At 33.9% G+C, this 11777-nt stretch overlaps 1 protein-coding gene across 1 annotated transcript; it reads right to left on the reverse strand.

Annotated features, from left to right (window-relative positions):
- Positions 1-9302: 9302 nt before the first annotated feature.
- On the reverse strand, positions 9303-11411 carry LOC132627805 (cytochrome P450 81Q32-like). The gene is made up of 2 exons (XM_060343382.1): positions 10494-11411; positions 9303-10009 (listed from the first exon to the last, which is right to left on the reverse strand). The coding sequence occupies exons 1-2, from the start codon at positions 11409-11411 to the stop codon at positions 9386-9388; spliced, it is 1542 nt and encodes a 513-aa protein (XP_060199365.1). The 3' UTR covers positions 9303-9385.
- Positions 11412-11777: the final 366 nt, after the last annotated feature.

The raw sequence follows: 11777 nt of genomic DNA on the forward strand, positions 1-11777 counted from the left end.
CAAGAATCCTTCGAACATTACTGTACCTTTGGGTGACCGGAAAAATTCGTTCTTAATATTTAAAGGTATCAATTCCCTCATATTAATCGTATCTTTGGGCAACCGGCTAATTTCCTAATGAATTGATTGCAATAGTAATACCATACCTTTATAAGGTTGACACACCTTGACCATCAAATTTAAGATGCTTTGGCTACTCTCAAACTTGTAGATATGTAACATTTGGTATTAATGATGTTGTTTTAATGTACTAATGTCATGGAATTTTCTAAAATCTAATACCTTATAGTTCTAGGATGCGCTAACAATCCTAAAATCTTATATTTAAGAAAGTTTCGTGACATTAGTCCTTTACTACAATATTACTTTCTAAATGAAAATTCTTCACAATCTAATACCTTATGATTTTGAAATCCATTGGGAAATAGCTAAACGTTAGATTTAATGGAAAATTTCTTGACATTGACACATCAAGTTTTAATGTCATGATCCATATGAAATCTTCTAAACTTAATACTTTATGGTCTTAGGGTGAACTAGCAACTCCCGAAACCTCATTAGTTCTGGAAAAAAAGATTATGACACTTAATTGCCCTCCAGTTTATTTTGATTAGCCCTTTAAAATATTAATCTCAAAGAAAACGTCAAATAAAAATTAATAACTTTGACCAAAATAACACTTTAACATTGCATAAATTTAAAACAAATATGCAGAACTGGATATGCACAAAAATTCCACCAAAAGAACATAATGCGGCAAGTAAACTGTGGTATTTTTCACTTTTAACTCTCTGCCACCCCCTTAACTTAATCATCCTTTAAAATAACTTTAAAAAGAAAACGATCTATAAAGTTAAGGAGAAAGTGCCACAAAAAATTAGATCAGGAAGAAAGTGTCTTTAATAATTGCTCCCAAAAAAAAAAAAATGATAATATGGAATATGGTAACGGAAGGAAACAACATAATCCCAACCAAAATATTGGACATCAAAACATTGTAAGCATTAAAGCTTTACTTAAATCTTACTTTACCCCTTTTATTTAAATCAAGAGAATAAAAAATATATTAAAAGAGTTAGTATTGAAAAAGGGATTCTGCCATCATTAGCATCCTTCATATATCGGCAGAAGACCAACAACAACCGGCAAAATGAAGCATCCCCCTATCAAAGTTATTCTTCCCTTTTTTTTTTTTAATTATTATAAAAAGGATTTGCAAAGAATTGTACAAGAATCACTGGCAAAAAATGGCAGAATAATGCTTTGATACACCAGCGTGCAAAATTCATTGAGAAGATCGAAACAGTGCTTGGAAATTTGATCCACAAATTCATGAAAACTTAATCTGCAATATTTTTCATGGATCATAAATTCTTTTAGATCACGTCTAATAATCTAACTACACCGAGCTTTAATACCACTTGTTGGAATAATTTACTCAATCCATACAGGATCGCAAGTAAATTATTAGACAGAGATATAAATCTAGAAGATTAGTAAAGACACTTACTTTTCATCCATTGTAAGAATCAATAGAAGGAAGTCATGATCTTATAAGTCTTATTACTTTCTTGATGACACTTCTCTTAATGGGGCAGAGAGGAAAATAATTAATAACAGACTTAGGAACTACAATCATACATATAATAGTGAGACACCTCTTCGGAAGAGACATAACTCTTCAAAGTAACCTTTCAGAAGAGGTATAACTTTTCAGTTATGAACCTATCAATTATTTACCTGAAGAGTTAACTAGGTTTCCACGCATATAAAATCATACCTTATAACACAAGATTTATATATAGCTAAAAAAAATAACACTTTGTTAGATCAGAAAAATGAGCGTCTTTAATTAATAACATATCTATGTACAATTATATTAAATATGTGTGTCCACTAAATAGAGAATTTCTAACAATAAAACCGATGCATACTTGATATTTACACTAAACTACATTAATTCAACATGGCCAAGTGATGTATTAATGAGATGAGAAAAGATATAAGTAAGTAGTTAATAATGGTTAGGTGTACAGACGTATATGTATGTACATATGACTCGTTTTATTTAATTTATTCATTAATTATTTGGTATAAACATCATATATAGATAAATAATAAAACTTGAAAATATAAGAGGGACGCAATTGAGTTACGTAATTCATCAGGCAAAGGGTTGCGTCGTTTATGGAAAAAGAGAAAACGTATGAATGCACCAAAAGCATGAGGGACATATCATAACAGAATTTCATATCTTATATTCAATCTTAGCAAAATGTTGGTCGTTGTTTTTTTAAAGTTAAAAAAGCAAGATGGCATTATACTTATTCTGTTCAAATATTCCTGTTTTTGTTTTCTAGAGCATAAACTAACTAGTCATCTCTCATCTCACTTCCCGAAGAAGTGCCAATATTTTAATTTTAGAGAAGTTTGTTTTGTGCCTTTTCAAGGAAAAAAAAAGGTTTTCTGTATCCTTTATTTCTATCTGAGAGAAAATTGTTATGTGGCACCTTTTTACAAAACTCAATTGAGAATATCCACAGAACTTTAAAACAACAATTAACGAACCCATTTTATCTACAGAATTTATTTTTCTGAAATACTTCCTAAAGGAAATTGTGATACTAATTTCGGGCCTCAACTAATTTAGATTCATACCGTTGAAGGCCTATTAAGTAAAAAAGAAAAAAGGAAACGCTTCCTACCTACTATTACTTTATTTTAGATTTTAATTAAAAATGAATGGTTTCCATATATTCTATCGCAGCCGTTGAGCCTGTACGTCTTAGAAAAGTATGGGAAACGTAAAAGAAAGGATAAGGTCATGCATAACTTTCTTTAAGCATACACATTAATGTTGTCACTAACACTTATTATCATTGAACTGTTAATTTAGGTAAATTGTCCTCAATTAAAGCAAGTTCTAGCATATATTGTTGCTAACTATGTTTAGGTTAATCAGGAATAGGAATATAATTAACCAATCAACCAATGAGCCTTAAGATCATTTTCTTATTTAGAATGATTGCACTCCGTCATGATTGCACTCCGTCTAACATTTGATTGATTCGTTTCCAACAATACATTATTGCCACGCAAAAGAACATAGAGCACAACTAATTTTCACCCTTCACTAACATTATACCATAAGCTCGCAACTAGTGAGTATAGGAAAAGGAAATTTGTCTCCAAGTAGTACAATTTTTTGTGCCTTAGTCTAACTTTGCCATTCCATTTTCACCATGGGCTGTTGAATTGGATTTTTGATCTTTTATAAATTTTATTTAGTTTTATGGTTTTTTTACAAGAGATCAATTTTTACACATAAAAGATCTGAAAAAAATACATACGAAATTTGAAAAAGTCATTTCTTCTATTCAAATTATAAGAGGGCAAGAGATTCTATTTTCACCATTCTTTTGCCCCCACATACATACATTTATCCGAGATTGATGAGTAGATGGATATATTTTAACCATAAATAGTCGCATCTTAAAGCAACACCATTAGATAATTCAAAGTTTTTTACACCGCTTGTTATATGGCCAGCCGGTCTTTGTTATTCTCCTTCATAAATCGGCCACTTTTTCTCCTTGTCTGTTACGAGATTTTGATCCTATCCAATCTAATATTGTAGTGTACGAGATCATATTTTTGTTGGGTTTTGAAGGTTGTACCCATTTGTTGATTCACTTAAATACCCTTACTATTTCATTAATGGTAAGGGCCTTTTTGTCTTTTCGTACAAAAATTAAAACCCCACCAATCCATCCCCTTCTCTCTCTTGGCAGTTCCTCCCCTCTTGCTCTGATGCGCCAGCGGGGGGATTGAACCCGTGACCTTAGAATACAAAAATAATCTTTGATCAGTGCTCCACTCAACCTATTATGACCATGTGTTTACTTAGTTAATATTAGATATATTTTTAAAATTATACACATAATATATCGAGATTAATCGAGTGATCATGTGTTCACGTGAACTAAAATTTATACACAAATTCGCCCCTGTGAAGCACTCACCGTTCTTCCCTGAAATTCTATGATTTTGTTCCTCTTTTCCCAACACTGAATGCATAATGGAGGTAAGAATTTAGTGTTCTAATACCTCTTTATAAATCCTTTAAAATAACCAAATACTTGAAGAAGCACTAGAAAATTTATTGACTTGTTCCCAATTCTTTCAAATTAATGAATCTTGAATGGTGCTATTCAACCCGATCAAAGGAAGTAGAATGAATTTGTTTACAAAACTATAGGATTCTTTAAATCTTTTCTTCTTTTTTTTCCAGAAAAAAACTAGCAATTGTCCATCAAACTAGTTCTCAGCATTTGAGTAATTTTTCACCTAAAAGAAGGACAAGAAAAAATTTCAGGTTTTTGTCCAATAAAATGTGAAGCTATTTTTTCATTTTCTTTCTCAGCAGGGTGAAAATGGGGTCCAGATTTTACACAGTAAATGCCATTAGTTTGCTAACTAACAATAAACCCAACAAAATTGGGTGGAGTTATCATGATTTACCGTGAGTTCAATGCATTATCAGTTTTGATTTTAGCTTTGGTTTGGCCATGGATGGTAGAGAAGAAAGTGTACAGAAAGAGGAAAGAGAGAAGAGAAGAGGACAAAGAGAACGGGGTTTTATTTATCTAGCAGAAAGACATAAAAGTCCCTTTTATTATTCTTGCTTGATGTATTGGCACGGGTAATTTAGGAAATTAAAAGATGGGTATTCATGTTGTAGGATAGCTAAACCCATTTTTGTTATTTTAGGTGGAGTACAGATCTAATTCAATATGAAGACTCGATCAATTTAAGGATAAGTATTCGATATAATTGTCATGCTATTTTCTTTCGCAGCTCCATGCATCTATTGTGTAGCCCATAACATTTTTTTCTGCTCGGATTGTCCTTCAAAACCGCTGGTCTTTAATTTTTGCCCTCAAATTGCTGCTCTTTCATTTTTGGCTTTCACTTAAAAAAGTGGTCAAAAATATTCTGAGATTTTTGGTTTAAATCCCGGCTCAGTGAAAAAAAATAAACAATTTCGCAAGGTAAGATTTCGCGAAAATTAGGCCTTATAAGACCTAACTTAGTTATGTTGTAGCTCCAAGTTAGGCCTTATAAGGCAAAAGTTATGCCTTAAAGCATAACTTCTATATAGAAACTATGCCTTAGGCATAACTTGCCTTACGATTTTTTTTATTGGGGTTCGAACCCAGAATTTCAGGGATATTTTTGGCCCCTTAAAAGTACCGAAAGGGCAAAAATTAAAGACCTGCAATTTAAGAGACAAAAATTAAAGACCACCCCTGAATAAGGAAATTTGTGCGAATGACGCGAATATGTGAAAATATTAACATAATCTTGTTCAACCTTTAATGGGTTGGGATATTGGAAATTTTCGATTGAATCAATTTGGATTGTAACCCAAAGTAAACCATCTATTAAATGGGTATTTGTATTGTATGGGCCATATTATTTTGTCTTTTCTTAGTCCAACTAGCTACATTTCGCTGAATTAACGGGAAACATAATCTAAGGAGTAGCCTAAAAAGCAATTTGTATAAATGCATGGTATAAGACTAAACAGAGTCAATTGTTCAACCATAATTTTTTTTTTAAATGTTAACAATAGGAGTGCATCTTAAATTTCAGTCTCGAAACAACGATCATTTTTTGTGCGGATTGCCCTTCAAAGGCACTGGTCTTTAAATCCCTTCATGTTGCTGGTGTTTAATTTTTGTCCTTCGCCTAATGTCATGAGATTTGGAGTTTAAACTCCAGTTCAGTTAAAAAAAAATAAAAAATCAAACTCTGCCTTAAGATGAAGTTTGAAACTCTACCTGAAGGTAGCAAGACTATGTCTTGCGATTTTTTTTCAATTTTTGACTGAGCAGTGGTTCTAACTTCAAAACTCAGAACTATGGAATTTTTAGCGAAGGGTAAAATTAAAAACTTTGAGGGACAAAAATGAAAGACCACCTGAGAATGAGGAAATCGTGCAAGTTGCCCAACAACGATGGGACTTAAGACAATGTGGAAAATTGAATGGGCAATTTGCAGGATTGTCCTTCGCTAGGGTGGTCTTTAATTTTTGTACCTCAAGAGTTTTGGGTTAAAATTGTCCCTTATCTATAGGAGTAGGTTCATTTTGATCCCTCAAATATTACCGTGAGCATATTTGATCCGTTATCTATGAGAGTAGGTTCATTTTGGTCCCTTAAATATAATGCTAAGCATACTTAATCCCTTAACTATGCTATAGTGGGACACTTTTGGTTCCCCTAATAGAACCCGTTTAAAAAGTAACGGTGCTAAACCCATGTGACACTCACGTGACTTGTAAGAGGCTAAACCCATCGGACAAAAATACTAAACTCATTCGCCTTTCTCCCCAACTTCATATGAAGAAACACTTCACCGGAAAAAGCCCTAGCCTCTCTGTAGAAAGCTTCAATTGGCTGGAAGAAGAAGAAGTTGATTTTTTAAAACAGGCAGAAACTTTATCTAATATATTAAAATTTGCATTCACATGCTTCCGAAAAAAATTGGAGCGGTTCCACAATTAAGATAATTTATAACAGTTGTTAAAAAGAATTTTTTATTTTTTTAATATTTAACAAAAATAACTTTATATTCACATGCTTCCAAAGTAAGTGAAACGGTTCCATGTGTGCTACCAGATTACTGTTTAAGAGTTGGTTACCAACCATATGATCCAAATATTATGAGTTGCTTTGCTAATATCTTATATGAATTGCATTTTTTAGAGAAATGTCATTACTTTGCTTTGCATTTTGTCTGATGGGTTTAGCCTTTTACGAGTCACGTGAGTGTCACATGGGTTTAGCATCGTTACTTTTTAAACGGGTTCTATTAGGGGAACCAAAAGTGCCCCGCTTTAGCATAGTTAAGGGATTAAATATGCTTAGCGTTATATTTGAGGGACTGAAATGAACCTAATCCCATAAATAAGGGATCAAATATGCTCAGGGTAATATTTGAGGGACCAAAATGAACCTACTCCCATAAATAAGGGACAATTTTAACCCAAAACTCTGTCCCTCAAATTGGTGGTCTTTAACTTTTGCCCTTATTGCCCAAATTTTGTCTTAAGATAGAATTTGTATGGCCAGTTTTGCAAATTCTGTCTTGCGATTTTTCTCTTTTTTACTGAGCTGAAATTCAAATCCATAACCTTGGAGTATTAGGCGAAGGACAAAATATAAAGGCCACCAAATTAAAGGGCAAAAATTAAAGACCACACAAGAGGCCAATCCGCGCAAAAAAAAGAAATTGAATAGCTTGAATTAACGAGGAGCATAGTTTAAAGAGTAGCTTTAAAAAGACAATTTGTACAAATAGACAAATTTAATCTAAACGAGTCAATTATTCAATATAAAAGATACTCACAATGTTAAAACTTCATCTTAATCTCAGTTTGAAGAAAAAGAATTTTTTTTTAAATAACTTGAATCGAGGAGCTTAATCTAAAGAGTAGCTTCAATTTGTGCAATTGTCCGAGTTTAGGCTAAACGAGTCAATTATTCTAACCCATCAAAAATCTCTCTCAAAATTTCAATTTCGAAACAACAATAATTAAACTCACAAGCACAAATACATCTGAATATCTCTTCATACTGCTCAATCGCCAAATCCAACGATTGGAATATGAACAACGCCATCAGTTTTTAATCAATGTCAGTTTAGTTTACCTTGCATTACACATGTTAATTTTCTGATTCTGTTCATACATGTGTGTTCAAGTATTTATTCTTTCCTGTAATGAATTTCTCTTATTGGTCAAGTTGATGAAACTTAATGAATTTTATTTCTAAATTCTCTTGGATGCCCCAATAAGAGTAACACAAACGTCTGAGGTTCACTGAAATGGTGATTTATGATTTCTAGAGACTATAAATTTGTTGTTAATGCCCCAATATGTACTTAATACGCCAATGATTATTTGAGTATTTAGATGTGTCTTTCATATGTATGATTTACCTGACCTGTGATTGTGGACAATAAGACTAAATAGGCATTTGGCCATGAAAACCAGATATTGACTCTTTTTGGAAATTTGATTGGAGTTGTGTCTAGTTATAGTTCTTGCAAAGAAAATATTTGGTTGTTTGAACTTTGAATATATTGAAAGTGAAAACAGGGTTTTAGGTGTTTCTCAAATAGTTGTATTTGGAATTTTCACGGCTAAGCGCTGAATAATTCTCATGGCCAAACGGGTCCTAATATTTCGGAAAGTGTGCAAGGGAGATAGTCTTTTACCTCACAATAGTATAGTCTTTTACCTCACAATAGTGACCTGAAAGTTTTTTCTCTGGACATCTCTAAGGGAATAGTATAGTGCTGAAGAAGTTACAATTCAAATTATTGTGTCACGAGTTCAAATCCGAATTGCGTTGTTAATCTATCCTGCTCCCCTGTTAACCGCGTGAAAGTAACTTCTGGTAATTGTGCTCCGAGATGCATTATAAATTGGTATTTCCAATTTGGTCACTGTTGGTTGCCTATTTAAAGTTCCAGTCACGGATTGTCTTCTGATAATGGGCCATTGATATTAGAGATGCTTTGCTATTGATAGGCTGATACTAGTTGTGAGTGTTATACATGTATACTATCTGTTTGATGAAAGGTCGGATATCAATGCAAGGTCGACGAATCAATATGCTCTGCTGACAACCATGCAGTATTATAGTTACTATCATAGAACTTATGCCATCTGGTGTTCCTTATGCTTTCCTATATTCTTGCTTCGAGAAATAGTTTGCTCTTCTTTCTTTTTTGGTTGTGTGCTGTGTACTGGGGCCAATTTTTCTCCTAGTTTTGCAGGAATTTGAACAAAACACGTGCCTCTGAACACTTGCAGATGCCTTATGTAGTAATACTGTCCCAGTAAGAAGTTGTAAGGTGTCACAAAAGTATTTTCCGCGTATTGTGTATCTCTATAACAAAACTATGAATTGGAGCTAGCAATTAGGATTGTATTGAAAAGTTTTCTGCGACACACTTGACAAAGCAACAACATTAATAAACAAGGTCCAACATAAAGAAGGGATAAAATTACTGTATGAATATGATTGTGGCTAAATAAAATAAGCATTTTCTAGGAGAGTGAAACTACCAGCTATCCAACCTAATTCATCATAATTTCACCATGAGAGGGTGGAACTCTGGAGAATGAATTCATATTTTTACAAGCCAATGGATTTGTTGAATGCGTAAATTATGCAGGTACGTTTCTTTCTTTGTTTTTCGTACTTGGCATTAGGTTTCCTCACCGAATGATAGAATAAGAAAATTGAATCTTAAAAATGCTTAGTTATTTATGTGGAAGTAATGGCATACATTATTAGAATCTTGGTTAGGATTAGATTTCAGAAAGAAGTTTAACCATGTTTTGTCGTGGAGAACATTTTGCCAGTAGAGGCTGAATCTTTGGTGAAAGTGTGAACCCAGTCCCTTCACTCATATCGATTATCTCCCTGTTAGGCTTATCCCACTCAAAGCATTGAAGAAGTGAGCCTAGTGCCAATCCAATGACATGAATGGCTAGGTTCTCACCAGGGCAACCCCTCCTTCCTGATCCAAATGGAATAAACTTGCAGCCCTCTTTGACACCTTCAAAGCCTATAAATCTATCAGGATTGAACTTTTCTGGGTCCTCCCATACCTTGGGGTCATGATGTATGCCCCATGCATTCACTAATAGAACTGTTCCACGCGGAACTTGATAGCCTGCAACCTTACACTCTTCTGATGAAAAGTGAGGCACAAGTAAAGGGGCTGCTGGATGCATCCGCAATGTCTCATTGATGATGCATCGGATGTAAGGAAGTTGAGCAAAATCGGATTCATCAATTCGGTGGTCTTGTCCAACATGATTGTCAATTTCAGTCTGTGCCTTCTTTAAAATTTTTGGATTGTCAAGCAAGTGTGAAAAAGCCCATTCTAATGTTACAGCTGAAGTATCTGATCCAGCTTGGAGTAGGACCTGCATGCATAAGAAAACAAAGTGTATAAACTAGTCTACAACATTTAAAGGAACAGTAGATATAGACAGAAGCAAAGACACTCTATAGGGTCAATGAGTTTGAAAGTTCCAATATCTTTCATTTTAAGATCTATATCCAGCGTAAGACACAAATAGAATTAAAATAGTCAATATTACCTACCCATACTAGATTACTATGTATATATCAATCTAGGTACACAAGCATTTAGATTCATCTAAGCATGCCTTTTTACCAAGAAACACCAGCAGTATACCAGTTTGTGTCAAATTCCATCTGAGCTTGACATATTATTAACTCAAGATAACACAAGCAAAGAAAACAATGAATGGTCATTAAGAATAAAGAATCTAGTTATAAGAAGACCTTTGCACATGCAAACAAAAGCATGTGAAGCATGTTGAAAATAATCTTCTGAGTGGATCTTCATATACAAAAAACCATATAGATGTCTGATAGTCTTACCAACATTAGGTTTCTAATTGTTTCATCTGTGTAGTATTCGGGGTCTGTTTTCTGTAAATCTAACAAGACTTCCATGATAGTTTTCTTCTTCCCTGCCAGAACCTCTGCTGAAGGAAAGGAACCACTAGTCTTTGACCGTCGATGCTCGTCTATTTCGTTTTGCATAAAGTTATCTCTCTTCTCCTGTACTTCCGTCATCTTTTCCTCAACACTATGCAATCCAAACCACCTCATGAATGGCAAGAAATCCAAAATATTAGCCTTTGGAATAATGGCTAGCGTATCTTTTGATATATCCTGGAATAGGTTAGCTTCTTTTGAGTTCTCTACTTTCTCTCCGTAATATCTTTTTCCTGCAATCATTCTTGATATCACATTGAACGTGAAGTTAAAAAGAGATGATTTCATCTCCACCATTTTTTCCGGACTCTCTATGGAGACTCGAAAGAGTCTACGAATCAGGTAGTTTATTTCATCAGAACGGATGCTTGATAGTGTCTGAATTCTATAGGAAGATAGAACTTCAAGAGAGGAAATTCTTCGAAGATTTCTCCAGTGCTCTCCATAAGAGGACCAGGCAAGGCTGGTAAAATTGTACCCGAAATGCTTACCACTGAGAAAATCAGGGCGATTGGCAAAGATGATATCATTTTTGGTAAAGCATTCTTCTGCTGCTGAAGGTGATGAAACTAGGAGGACAGGCCGAGAGCCAAACTGAAGAAAGACTACTGGACCATAACGATTCGAGACTTTGAATAAGGCTCTGTGGAAAGGTTTACCCAATAAGTAGAGATGGCCAATGAAAGGTAGTGTTGGAAAGGGGCTAGGGGGAAGGTTTTGTAGCTTGTGAAGAAAATGATGGCTGATGATATAAAGAACAAAGAAAAGAACTGGGAAATACAGATAAAGGCTGTCCATGGATCATTAAAAAGAAATGATGAAGATGTTCAGTATTGTAGTATTATGCCTGATAATTATCTAGTTTTATTAGCTTGTTGTATTAAGATCTGTGCATCTTAGACAAGAATAATACTATTAAATCTTGGTTAATTAGACAAGAAGTCTCTGCTGGCTAGGTATTTGTTTAATCCCTATAATGTAGGTTAGTTGTAGAAAATTATTAATTATAGAAAAGTTATCCTTGTAAACCAACAAGAAGGAATTAGATACTAACAAAGTAAACATCCCATAAAGAGGACCTTTGGATGATTGATGACGAATGGCAAGACGCAATTTCTGGCTGTACTCTAATTTAGGTTCATTTGTCCAGGTTAGACAACATAG

Source organism: Lycium barbarum, chromosome 2 (assembly GCF_019175385.1).
Source record: "Lycium barbarum isolate Lr01 chromosome 2, ASM1917538v2, whole genome shotgun sequence".
In the NCBI taxonomy this organism is placed as follows: Eukaryota; Viridiplantae; Streptophyta; class Magnoliopsida; order Solanales; family Solanaceae; genus Lycium; species Lycium barbarum.

Bases quoted from the DNA above. Each gene is read 5' to 3' on its own strand.
- LOC132627805 (XM_060343382.1), bottom strand. From the start codon at position 11,411: ATGGACAGCCTTTATCTGTATTTCCCAGTTCTTTTCTTTGTTCTTTAT. The intron at 10,010-10,493 runs GTAAGACTATCA...TTATGCATGCAG, and splicing joins CAATTAGAAACCTAATGTTG to GTCCTACTCCAAGCTGGATC.